Source organism: Protomyctophum bolini (genome assembly GCF_963924005.1).
Source record: "Protomyctophum bolini genome assembly, chromosome: 24".
In the NCBI taxonomy this organism is placed as follows: Eukaryota; Metazoa; Chordata; class Actinopteri; order Myctophiformes; family Myctophidae; genus Protomyctophum; species Protomyctophum bolini.
The window spans coordinates 7,958,369-7,972,407 of NC_137885.1; the positions used below are offsets into that span (position 1 = coordinate 7,958,369).

At 43.3% G+C, this 14,039-nt stretch overlaps 1 protein-coding gene across 1 annotated transcript in view; it reads right to left on the bottom strand.

Annotated features, from left to right (window-relative positions):
* Nucleotides 1-8,444: 8,444 nt before the first annotated feature.
* Nucleotides 8,445-14,039, bottom strand: part of LOC308311510 (glycerol-3-phosphate dehydrogenase, mitochondrial-like) — a 40,388-nt gene continuing 34,793 nt past the window's right edge. Inside the window, exons 13-17 of the mRNA XM_080758213.1 lie at nt 13,777-13,935; nt 11,775-11,884; nt 10,825-10,903; nt 10,500-10,598; nt 8,445-9,062 (exon numbers count right to left, since the gene is read on the bottom strand). Coding sequence (XP_080614339.1) covers nt 8,937-9,062; nt 10,500-10,598; nt 10,825-10,903; nt 11,775-11,884; nt 13,777-13,935 — 573 coding nt within the window. The 3' untranslated portion in view covers nt 8,445-8,936. The remainder of the gene's footprint in view (nt 9,063-10,499; nt 10,599-10,824; nt 10,904-11,774; nt 11,885-13,776; nt 13,936-14,039) is intronic.

The following is a 14,039-nucleotide window of genomic DNA, read 5'->3' on the forward strand; positions in this document are numbered from 1 at the left end:
AATTAGCCGCTGCATACGCCTGCAAGGTCATCAAGGCTAGGGCAAGTGCTATACGGTACAGTAAGTGCTACAGGCTAAGGTGGAGTCTGAGAAGAGGTGCGTCTTCAAGACTATGGTGAAAGATTGGGGAGGCAATCATGGCCAATGGACGTACTACAAAAACAGGAGATAGCATTCTGACCCATGGATCAGGAACAGTTGGTTCCTATAGGGGCTACACACTAGTATCTTACTTACTTTAATCAGCCACGGCTACACGTGTCACTTGACTCAATAACAGACTGAAAACTCAAGAAACGTCCCATAATAGTCTCTCGTTGCAATACAACCATTCCACAATCGAATGCTATAATGGAGCCGGGATTGGGAACGACACCTATACCCGAAATCCCCTCCCCATCATGCTCATTCAGTTTTTGGAAGTATACCTTCAAATATCTTTACATTGATTTGTTTTGAAATTTTCCATTTCTGCCAAGCACCCAAGGTATACTGTATGCTTAAGATGATTTAGATTAGGACAAAAGCGGAAAGCGTTCATAAAGGTCTTGCTCATTTAGTCTATATACCTCATCCCTAATCCATCTCCCAAAGGGAGGGTGAGTGAGGCCATTCAATAGACTTTAAAGACGAGGCATCCAAAGACAGTACATAATTCATCTTGATCCTAGGCGTGTACACTCTGTGTGTCAAGACCTGGCCTCACTGCAACAGAAAGATCAACAGGATTATAGGTCACGCAAATACACCTCCCACCACCACTGCCCCTAATTACCGTGACCTAATTTACAGTACTTGCGGGCTGCTGGAGCTATATGTGCCTCCGAGTGGCTTCCCTATATACGTATACCTGCAGCCGGAATATACAACCAAAATAAGCAGTCAACCCATCTGATGTGCCGTGAACATTTGAGATTTTCAAAGCAGCCCCGAGCGGGGCAAAAGGTTGAGGAACCACCTGCTCTGATGATTAGCATTCAGCACCCAGAGAGAGATTTCGTGCCAAAAAACCCCTTCATCTGATAAACACAAAAATGACAATTGGACAGAGACCCCCCCCCGCCCCGTGCTCTTTTCAGTTAGCAGCTCACGGACACTAGCATGCAGCAGAAAGGCAGAAACGGCGTGGCTCAGGACTTAATCCTCAGGGGAGATGAGGGGCTTAATTTGGCGCTCATCATATGCCAAGCACATTTCTACTATAGCCGTACTCCTCCTCGTTGCAAATTAATGATGATCTCTCACTCTCTCGACTTTGACGATCGAGGGACTTTAAAGCCCAATTTATTAATAATAAATCTGGCAGTGAATTCCAAACCATGATATCCATCCGGACCTCGACACACCTCAAGGAATCATATAGCTTCAGCTTCAGAGTATACATTTTGTGTGTTGAATTTTATCAAAGGGCGGACAACGGACATTCTGTTTTGTTTTGTTGTGGTTAAAACTATTCCTGTGGTAAACAAGGGGGGGGTGTTCTTCTCCCACCCGCCTATTCCCAGGCAGCCCGTCATCATGTCAATGGCAGTCAGCCACATGACAAAAGCAAACCGATGACAAAATCCCACACAAGACATACACACACACACACACACACGAGAAAACAAAACCCTTCACAATGCTTTGTGAGCAACCGGATACATTTAATGAGATAATTGCGTTGGGGTTTTTTTTTAAGCATGAAAGATTGACTCCTTTCTCATTAGTATTCTTACAGTAAAAAAAAAGAAAAGAAAAAGCTGGAATATGATTCTCTTTGAGGCTGGGGATAAAGCTGTAATTTCATCCAAAGACGACGCTCGGCTCACACATGGGGGTCATAGATTTTAACGTGGGGTTGCCCGTGATGCTATATTTCTTCCCAGGGGCTGATGGTTGGCAGCTTCAAGAGCTCTTCTTTTTTAAAGGCTTTGTGCCCAGAAGCTGCATGCGGCGACACTCTGACAGACGCTTCGGCTCGGTTACACAACGCTGTTGCACAAACACAAACCCGAGACTCCTTTTTATGGGTTGCAGGTTTTGTGTGTGATTTTTGCCTTTTCCTACAAAGAAGAGGGTCATCTCGTGACCGAAACCTTAACCTCTCCTTAACTAAACGTACTCCTGCACCGTGTAGTTCGTCACTGTGCAGGTGTATTCTTTTATTATTATTGATGAGCATTTCCTATACAAAACATGGGAGCAGCATTTCGTTCTACCTGCGCGTGTTGAAAATCTAAATCAAGTCAAACCATTGTATCATTATTATTATTATTATTATGTATATTCTCTTCTTAAAGAAAAAACATCTAAAATATTCCACCACATTTTCTTTTACAGTGCACTTTATTCCTGCGCATTACATCCGGCATTAACCCGTGGAACGGATTGTCAGTTGCATTGAAATAATGAACTAGTCAACCACCATTGTATACAAACTATTAACTAATTAAGCAAACAAAAAAGTACAACTGCTTAAAAACAAGATTGTAGACTGTTACAAAGGACCCGCAGGATGCAAAACACAGTGTAAAGGCATTCAGTATAGACAAATATAGTTTCACCAAATAAAAGCTTTGTGTTCTTGGTTTTGATATACCTTTTTATATTCATTTGTATGTTACATTCGTTTTTTGCATGCTTTGATGCTCGACAACATGAACTGTCCACACACTGAGAAGAGCATGGTTATACTGTAAAAATGTAGAAATGGTTCCATCTCATAACATGTGTGTGAAATCAAGGCACATAATATTAGACATGCATCACCTTCATGCTGCCGTCGCATTGACTGAGACACATGAAAAAGCAGAAAAAAAAAGAAAAAAAGTGCACACCATTATTCCATCACTTAGTCAATAGTCATTACAGTCCAGTCCTGAAACTGAAAAGTAACAGTTTGGGACATGTGAGGTTTCCACCCGACAGAGACTATTATGATTCTATTGTGTACATACTGTATATGAAAGCTGCCATGTGTATACAAAGTGTATTATCATTAGTATGACCCTTTGTTGTCTTTGTTTTGCATCGTTGTACAGATCCGTCGCAGAACGTAGCAGATCTACAAGCTCACCACCGAGTGGCGCGCTTACGAGCTTGTATAGGTCTGCTATTTTTGAAAAACCGAAGAGCGACGTTGACAAAGAAGACATTTTTAGAATCTGATCTTGGGTCAGAATTAGGTTAAATATCACAGGACGTATCAGTAGGCAGAGAGCTCTGATCGTCTGGCCACCTGAGACTAGGGTTACCGGTAATTCCATGCTGGTTAGTTTTTAAAGATGATAAGACAATGAGTGCAGGTAATGGTGTGCAAGATTTTATGAGTTTTCAGTGAACAGTGAACCTGTCCCAATACTTTGGCATGGGATATTGTGTAGCTGCTGCAAATGGAAACATTACAGAAATAACACAACGACAGAAATAAGTAACAAAACAAATTCTGCATTACACATTATCTTTTTCTAATAGGTTCCTATACTGTTAGTTCAGATATAGGGATATAGTATAGCATAATCATAAATAATCAAAGTATGAATCACTTCATCAAAAATAAAACGAGAACACTCAAGATTGTGCCAAAAGTCATCCTATTTTCTTGTGATGGCAGATTCCACCACCGAGATTAAACTAAATATAAAAATATGCAATATATTAAGAGTGTGTACATTGAATACGAAAAACTAAAGAATAAATATGTCTCTTTTAAAAATAGATATTAGAAAGATTCGCCAGAGGTACAGAGGCAATTACGCCAAGAAAACACAGTCAGAAACTGTAAAAAAAAAAAAAAAAAAGCCCAATTGATGCTTTGCCATGAGGTGGTGAATATATAGAGACGACCCACAAGCTTACAACCAAAAACAGCTGATGTACAAAAGATCAGCTATTTTTGGCGAATCGATTTGTGTAGTGGATTAAGAGCGTACGAAATGTGCTCTTTACAGGTCTGTTTTCTAATCAAATTAGAGGATCTCGCCGCACCACACCGTCGCGTGGCAGAGCATTAATTAGGCTCAACGCTGAATTCACCCCAGCAGCGGTGAGTCAAATTCCACAGTTCGGGAATTCCACTCAAATCGGTGTGTCCGAGGTACGAGTGACGCCATGATAACAATAAAAAGGGAGTGTTCTGCAAAGCTAGCAACTCTGCCCGTCTCACACAGAGCTCACAAGCAGGCAGAAGTATACAGAGACACATCACCACCGGCAGCTCGTTTGTAAACAACCTATACATTTTAGGTAGGATATAAGCCAATGCAGTATAGCTCCATCTTGATGCACAGTCGCTCAATCTCCATTAATGTCACACCCAGTGTTGATTTTGACAGCAAATTTTGATGTAGTTTTAGTCATAGTCTTTTGAATACATTAGCCATCAGAAATATTTTAGTGTTAAGTCTAGTTTTAGCCGACTGAAGGCTCATACATAGTCTGGATTTTCGGTGGTGGGGGTGACCACCGAACTACAACATGACGTCACGAGCCGCGGTGAAGAGCAAACCAACCGCCACCGCTCCAGCCCTTCTCTCTGTTTTTACTCACCACCGCTCAACGTTATTTCAGCTCCGGTGGTCACCTCACCTCACCACCGAAAATCCAGACTATGAATAGGCCTTGAATCTACACTTGTCTTTTGGTTCAAGATCTCTTCTGCACTAGGCCATTTCGTTTTCACCAGTGGGGAAATAAAGGTACATCGACGAACATTTCTCGTCATCGTTTTAGTGATTTAGAAATCAACGCTGGTCACATCTACATGCTAGTTTAAACATTCGTTATCGGTATTCGCAGCGGAATACCGCTGTCCGCTGCTGCTGTGAATTCAGGATAAAGCTGGAAACGTTCACATGTAAACCTCAGGACAGTAATAGATTGCACTTAGTGCAGCACATAGGCAGGTGTGTGTGTGTGTGTGTGTGTGTGTGTGTGTGTGTGCGTGCGGCGCAGCAGTAAAGTGTCTTTTACACATGATCACTGGTTCAGGGGTCGTGATGTCACCCTGTACTCCTTTAGAAGGAGGACTAAGGTCCGTCCCTTAGCGGCGTATCGTGCCAACGTGGACTTCACAAAACCACGTGCTCAAGTTGAGGTGCGTCCGGGTGAGCCTTGGGATTTTGTGACAACCACACATTATTGAATTATTATTGCAATATGTACAACTATAAAGTTATTCATTATTTTGTAATTTACTATATCCATACTTTTTGCACACGATCCGTTTTATTTTTATGTATTTGTTCTGGATTTATTGAATACACAGGACCACAATGGAAACAAGCCCTCAGGGCTTTCTGTGCTATCTTTTGTTAGCATTATTGTATATCTGTACCTCTGTACTTTTTTGCAAACTGTTAATAAAGTATTCCATCATCTGATCTACAAGGTTGTAGATCAGCTTTTTCGGCACAAAACGTTTGAAGACCACTGCTGCAGTCCGTGGGTTACCTTCCTTCCCTTTACATTACATTTACAAGTGTTGAGAAGTTAGCGACAGACAGGTGAACAACAGGTTGGCCTTGAGAGAGGACAGCATTCAGAAACATCTCCTCCATCAATGTGCTCAAGTTAAGATGTACTCTAGAGTCATTCAGTAGTACTCAACGGAGATATACTCTAGACTCTAGAGTCATTCAGTAGTACTCAACGGAGATATACTCTAGAGTCATTCAGTAGTACTCAACGGAGATATACTCTAGAGTCATTCAGTAGTACTCAACGGAGATATACTCTAGAGTCATTCAGTAGTACTTAACGGAGATATACTCTAGAGTCATTCAGTAGTACTCAACGGAGATATACTCTAGAGTCATTCAGTAGTACTCAACGGTACAGTAGGGCCCCTTTTTCCACCGGGGACCAGGGTTGGACCGGTTCCGTTATTCCCCCCCCCTCTGTCTAATCTTGTTTTGTTTCCACTGAAAGTGAATTGGTTCAGAACCCAAAAAGTTAGTTTGGAACTGGAACCAAATAATAGGCCTACTTGTTTTTTTCTTGCCCTGAACTGGGAACCAATGTGGGCATGTCACTATTCAAGAGGTTAACTTGGAAGACACAGATGCGATAAAAACAATGGCAAAAGCAAGCACAAAATAATAATAAAAGAAAAAAGAAAAGAAAAGGGAAAACACAACTGCCAATTGATGATTGAATTTCCCCTGTGAAATGGAACACTTTCGACACATTGCTGGCCAGGCCTGCCGTTGACAAATGGAGACTCCTGCTCCCCCAGTCGGGTTCTGTAACAAACCATTCCGCTATGCCGACCACATTACAATGCCTCTGCTTAAAACTGCTGGAAACCGCAAGACGGTTTCTTCTGTGAAAGGTTCCAAGAATCTAGAAAGGAACCAACGTTATTTTGGTGGAAAAGGGGCCCAGGTGTAACATCCAAAAAAAACTAAATCAATGGAAGTAAAGCGTCAGTTGCCATTGGGACATCACGAGTGGATATTAAAATTGGTGCATTTTGTTCTTGTGACCAGTGGTGAATTGTACTTTACTTGAGGGTCTCAGATTACTTCTACTCGGATCCAAATATTGTACTTTTACTGCACTACATTTATTAGATCTTTTGTTACTAGTTACTTTTAGACTTTGATTATTATTACAAAACATACATTAACGACTTCAGCCCTTTGTACATGTTGTCCATTTAAAAATAGCCGATCTACAAGCTCACAGTGCAATGCATCGCATCGCGAGCTTGTGGATCCGGATCCACCAGAGTGGATGTTTAAGAAACTTTATACATTTGAAAACTTGAGAACTTTTACTTTTGGTACTTCAAGTACATTTTTGATAACAATACTACATTGTGAAATTGATACCTTTACTTAACCCATTCTGAACGGGAACCCATTTTGGTATTAGCATCATGTTATGCTTTAGCTATTGAAAAATAGCAGATCTACAAGCTCATAGCACGCCACCGAGTGGCGCGCTACGAGCTTGTAGGTCTGCTATTTTAAAGAAATCGAAGAACGACTGACATCTTTAGAATCTGATCTCAGGTCAGAATGGGTTCATCAGACCAGTGTGTGTCCAGTGGAAACCTCGTATGAATCTGATCTCAGGTCAGAATGAGTTAAGCAAGTACTTTTCCCACCACTGCTTGGGACTCTTCCAGCATCACAGGGCGCCACAACCACAGCTCAATGAGCATGCCACGACAGGCAACCGAAAATAAATGTTCGGCAAGCGCCAGCCATAGTACAATCTCACAGAAGTGCATGACATGTCATTTCAAATACATATATATACTATATATATAAAAAAAAGATAACTTTGAATCTAGTATATAAAACGGATACGTGATGTGCTGTGTTGTGTTGCTGAGCGACAATAGATCAGGAATGCACGTTCAATAGGCAGGAAAGCGGACGGACAGACAGGTGACCTACTTTGGCGTTCACACAGCCATCAACAAGAGGCTGACCAGCTCATTTACCTTCTATGACGCTGAGTGACCACTCAACGTTTACACGGGTGACTGGTGTGAATAACTGACAACTTTTGTGAGTGCGAGTAGAGTAGAGTGCGAGTAGAGTAGAGTGCGAGTAGAGTAGAGTGCGAGTAGAGTGCGAGTAGAGTAGAGTGCGAGTAGAGTAGAGTGCGAGTAGAGTAGAGTGCGAGTAGAGTGCGAGTAGAGTAGAGTGCGAGTAGAGTAGAGTGCGAGTAGAGTGCGAGTAGAGTAGAGTGCGAGTAGAGTGCGAGTAGAGTAGAGTGCGAGTAGAGTAGAGTGCGAGTAGAGTAGAGTAGAGTAGAGTAGAGTAGAGTAGAGTAGAGTGCGAGTAGAGTAGAGTGCGAGTAGAGTAGAGTGCGAGTAGAGTAGAGTAGAGTAGAGTAGAGTGCGAGTAGAGTGCGAGTAGAGTAGAGTGCGAGTAGAGTAGAGTGCGAGTAGAGTAGAGTGCGAGTAGAGTGCGAGTAGAGTAGAGTGCGAGTAGAGTAGAGTGCGAGTAGAGTGCGAGTAGAGTAGAGTGCGAGTAGAGTGCGAGTAGAGTAGAGTGCGAGTAGAGTAGAGTGCGAGTAGAGTAGAGTGCGAGTAGAGTGCGAGTAGAGTAGAGTAGAGTAGAGTAGAGTGCGAGTAGAGTAGAGTAGAGTAGAGTGCGAGTAGAGTGCGAGTAGAGTAGAGTAGAGTGCGAGTAGAGTAGAGTAGAGTAGAGTAGAGTGCGAGTAGAGTGCGAGTAGAGTAGAGTGCGAGTAGAGTAGAGTGCGAGTAGAGTAGAGTGCGAGTAGAGTAGAGTAGAGTAGAGTAGAGTGCGAGTAGAGTAGAGTAGAGTAGAGTAGAGTAGAGTAGAGTAGAGTAGAGTAGAGTGCGAGTAGAGTAGAGTAGAGTGCGAGTAGAGTGCGAGTAGAGTAGAGTGCGAGTAGAGTAGAGTGCGAGTAGAGTAGAGTGCGAGTAGAGTAGAGTAGAGTAGAGTAGAGTAGAGTAGAGTGCGAGTAGAGTAGAGTAGAGTAGAGTAGAGTAGAGTAGAGTAGAGTGCGAGTAGAGTAGAGTAGAGTGCGAGTAGAGTAGAGTGCGAGTAGAGTAGAGTTCGACCTCGCTGATGACCGTGTGAACGCATTGCAACAAACCCCCAACCCCACCTCAGAGTATAGTCCAGTTCATTTCTAGGTTGCCATTTCATGGGGAAAATAAATAAATACATTTAGTCAACCGAATTCCTATCTCACCGCTCAGCAAAGCGTGCTTGATTGCACCATTGTCATTCAAATGATCCGACCTCCATATGAGCCCCTCACATTCATGTTTTTCCTTATACACCAACCTTTGCGAGGCGCGGAAAAACAAAACAAACGCGCACCTTTTGACTTGTTCTTCTGTCCCCTGGAAATCTCATCACCACGCCTGTCTGCAGTGTTCTTGCGATGGTGGATGGTGCCAGAAGTGGGATGGCGAGCAGGGTTTTTTTTTTTTTGTCTTGCGTCGAGGGCAGAGCGCTCTCCTCTCAGAATCCGCCTCCGCTGCGGTCCACATCTATGGGGGCGCGGGTGTCCAGGCTCTGCTCCGCCACCTTCATCAGGACGGCCAGACGGCTGTCCGACACCTGGCCTTTCTTAACGGCGCTCATCAGCTGCACATTGTATACAGAAGACAAGACGGGACGCGTTAAAACCCTGTACCTCAGCCCCCCACCCGGACCCGACAGTGGGCGATGCTGCGGTTTCCAATCCAATAACGCAGTACTGTAAGCGGAAACAAATGGACCCTTTAGGAACCCTTAACGGGTCTATATGTACCCCACGCTTATGTCCCCATAACAACATTGCCATGTCATGTTAGTTCCTAGTACCTGGAACTAACATTACTGATTGTTACCGGTTATAACTGGTATAAGAAATACCAAAGGACTACGGTTTATTTTCAATTTAGTTACTGTACCTTTACTATGGTACCCCATTGTGATATGAAGTGATATGAAAATCATTTTATTTAAAAATGATTATAGATTTTTTTTTTGAAGAACCAGATTTTATCTTCAATGTGTTTTCCACAAATTAAGTCTTGAAAAATGGGAGTTAGGGTTAGGTTATAATCAGAGTCGTCTTATATTGTAACGTATACAGTACGGTACTATAAGCGACTATAAGCGAGCAGGCTATGGGAGCGGGACAGTGTCTTGGCTCAAGGTCATTTCAGTAACAAATGCTTGGATTGACCTGCCATTTGTTCCGATACAATACAGACCTGTGAACTACTGTTCCTTCAAAAGGTTTGGCAGAGAAAGCCCCGTCCGAAACCTGCCGTAACGAGCACTACAGTCATATGCCGACTTCTCGTGCTGCGTTCACACGGGCAGATGCAAAAGATACAGTCTACCATTCATTTTCAATGGAAGCCAGCGACATGACGATGCAAAGATACATTCGATGTTTGACAGCTACAAAGCTACAAAAAAGTTGAACTGGTTTCAACTTCAGCTGCAAAGGTACAAAGCTACAAATACACTGTGTACTGTAGCTTTGCATCTTTTGCATCTGTCCGTGTGAACGCAGCATAAGCAGGAGGTGTTATGAATCTATTCTATGCTCGCTCCAGGGGGCAAGATCTAAACCTCTCCGTTAGCGTGAAAACCCGGCATGAATGTTTGCCTCGATCTACAGGTCAAGCTTTCTTCCTACTGTCACCTATGGTTATGAAATGTGGGTCATGACGGAAAAGGACAAAATCACGGATACAAGCGGCATCTCCCTTAGGGATATATCGTGAGAAGATCAGCCATCCGTGAGAGACTCTGAGAATAGTCACTGCTCCTTTACGTATAGGAAGGAGCTAGCTGAGGTGGTTCAGGCATCTAGTATCTCTACACAGCAGGCCTGGGGACGCCTCAGGAGCCAACTGTCTGACGTGACATGGGAAGGGGAAGTGTGGGATTCTCTGATGGAACTCAACTGCTACCTCTGTGTTACCCGAGAAGGGATGGATGGACGGATGTACGGACGGACACACGCACGCATGCACGCACACACACACACACACACACACACACACACACACACAAATGACATACCTGCAGGAACTCATCAAACTCAACCTGTCCGTTCTTGTTGAGGTCCACCTCGTTAAGGATGTCATGCAGGCTGTCCTCATCTATCTGGAGATTAATATTCTGATGACCAGAGAGAGAGCGAGAGAGAGAGAGACTGGTGATATGGTGCATTCACTGACATATTGTAGATCATTGGTTCCTGCTTATTAGTTGGAACTAATAAGAACCCAAACAAGTGATAATAGCCGATCTACTAACTCACAACATGTCGCGATGTGACACGTGAACTTGTGGGTCTGCTAATGTCAATGGAGAGAGAGAGAGAGAGAGAGAGAGAGAGACTCACTTGCAGGACTCTCTGAACATCCACAGTGGTGATGAATCCTTTGTTGTCCTTGTCAAACTTGTGGAAGCGAGTCTTATACCTGTGAAGCAGACAAGAGAAAAACGTACTTCACGTAGTGTCACGTCACTAAAAACTCACACAACGTCTTTCCACAGCACCACTGGTCCTCAAAGTGGTCCATGTTGTTATGGATAGAAATGAGCCCATCTACAATTTAGGCATTTAACATATGCTCTTAAGCGGAGCGACTTACAGGTGTTAATTGAACTGTAGTCATATACAGTACACACAGGCTGCCAAAGGGCTGCGGGGTACATACCGTTTTATTCTTTTGTACAGTACGTACCATAATAATACAACATGAGATTCAAAAAAATGAACAGTGTAATTCAAGGGGGTGCCGTGAATGAAAAGGTTATTTACAGGTTGCTCTGTGGTTTGAGAACCACGAGCAGAGCAGTGTGTGTGTAGCAACGTGCCGCCTTGCGCCACTCGGCTAACAGCACCACAAGGTGATCATTTAGAATACCGGATGACTCGCCCCGGTGCTTGCCCCCGTTTTTCCTCCCGGAATTGTCACCAGTGAGGGGGATAACTTTGTAATTATGCTATTGGCTGTTTGTATTCTTTTTGGAAAAATATAAAAAGATACTCCTGTAGAAAGGCTATATTATTTTACTTATATTGACCCTATAAACAATTTAGTATTATTTAGTATATGTAAGGTTTTGCACACTCAAATGGTACCTCGTCAGATAATCCCCCACATATCCTACAACAACTTCTGTGAACAGACTTCAATGTAGTAGCTTTTCATATAATATTTGTACTTAGGCTGTCTGCTGTCATGAAAGTTTATAGTTTGCTGTCCAGCCTCTCCCACCCCTCACTGGGGGAAATTCTGGGAGGAAAACAGAAACGGGGCGAGTCACCTTGTTACCATCATTTACCTCATGACTTCCTGGTAGTCCAGATTGATCTCGGTCTTGTTGATGGCGTCGGAGCGTGCGCGGTATCCCATCTCCTGGTGCAGGAACGTCCTGGCCGCCGCCAGCTCCGTCTGAGTGGAACACGACCATTATTATTATTATTATTATTTATTAGAAATCACTTATTGAACTTATTTTAACCCAGGAGTCCCTCGGGGCTCTATACTGGGCACTTCTGTTTTATATGGTGTGTGTGGTTTGTTTGCAACACCTGTTTCGGCAAGTGTGGGACATTTTACGAAAACAAAAAAAAACACACAAACTTTGAATATGGAGATAAGAGGTTTCTGCCTCTTAAGGAAAGATGGAGGGTTGGCGTCACTAGGAGTTTGTTAAATCAGCACCCTGTAAATTGTTTTGAGGGGTCCTTTGTCACCAGAGGAAACAGAGTCTCACACCAGAGTCCACACCTTGGCATGGATTTCACTCTCACACACACATACACAGATGTATACATTCACACGCATTATATACAGTATGCGCACGCATGCACAGTCCCCCTTGGGGGAGGATAAAGGGTGTGGACTCCTCCATTGTCCAGTGATGTATAAGCAGAATGGCTGCCAGCATGTTGTAAGGCCAGCAGGGATTAGGACACCAAAACCTAAACTGGTTCTCAGGACATTCAACACACCATGAGCACCATTGTGTAACACACTAAACTTAAAGGGACACTTCACCCTTTTTGCAAAAAAAATGATGTTTAGAAGCTTTAGATCACTTTCCTGGGGGTATTTATGTGTGTAATATGTGGTTTTAGATATTTCAGATTGTAGCAGTGAGCCTGTTGTCTCTGATGTCATGGACACTGGTCTCACTACCTTCCTGGACTACAATTCCCATAATTATTTGGTGCACTGCTCCTCCTTGTGGATAGGGGGGAGAGCTGTCTTACTGAGACAACATGTAGTCCAGGAAGGAAGTGAGCCCAGTGTCCATGACATCAGAGACAACAGGCTCACTGCTACAATCTAAAATATCTAAAACCACATATTACACACATAAAGACCCCCAGGAAAGTGTTCTAAAGCTTCTAAACCTCATTAACATATATTTTTTTGCAAAAAGGGTGAAGTGTCCCTTTAACTAAAGTTAAAACTACTAAACTTGCAGATGTACAAGCTCGACATGACGAGCAAAGCATAGTTTTGTGCCAGGGACCACCAGAAGAGAATATTTGTGTTGCAAACGTATTAAAAAGGGGAATACCACTCATTTTCAACATTAATATACCTTAGAGGTGTTGTGTGGAAATAATAAAAAAGTCCCCCCCATTCTGTGTTTCCTAGAACTGGAGGTCTGAAAAAAATCATTAACATGATGTCATCTTGTCTTGTCTGATGTCTTTACATTAAGGTCTTATATTAATGTAAAAGAAATAGCTAGATGTACAATCTTGTAGCCCGGCATGAAGTGACGTGCAGTGAGTTTGTATATCTGCTATTTTTGAGAACCACTGTTCAAAAAAAAAGAAAAATCTAAAATGACACAGGGGCTTTCCTGGTTTTTGTTACTAAATATTTAAAACTAAAATCAAACCATACAAACTAATAATACCTACTGCTTTTTGCCAGGTGATTGAAAAGCGCCTGGACTATATTTTCACCGAGCGCTACCGACGACGGGTAAAGACGACTTTTGTGGCGACTTTAGTAGACGGCCTAGTCATTATTGATTGGCTGCCTCCTAAGCCAATGATACTGGCTGAACGCCGCAACGCGGAGCGAGTGGCAACAGCAGCTAACAGAAGCTAATGTTATGAGCCAACTGGAAGCTATAGAGGACAACCATAACAGAACACAGCGAGTGAACCAACCAAAAAGAACCGTCGGAAACGAACGAAAACGGGCGCTATACAAGAGCTTGTTGCACCTGGCAGTTAGGACTGAGAGTCAGTGTTTCATGTGGCGTGTACAGTGTTTTTCAGAGTGTGTTTGTGGTGGTGGTCTCCCGTCGTGTTTACCTTCTTCCGGTCCTCGCTCCAGTCCAGGTGTTTGGCCATGATCTCCACGATGCGGGGCAGAGCCTCGTCGGCCGCCTGCACGTTCAGGAAGCCCAGGCGCGTCCGGCGGGCGATCACGTCGATGGCGGTGCAGGCGTACTCCTTGATGGCATACACCACCTGGAGGTTGGGAGGAGGAGGGAGTCCAGTGACATTTTCATTTTTATCAAAAAAGTAGCCTATTATAGACCTATAGAGCAGTGGTTTTCAACCCTTTTCATATC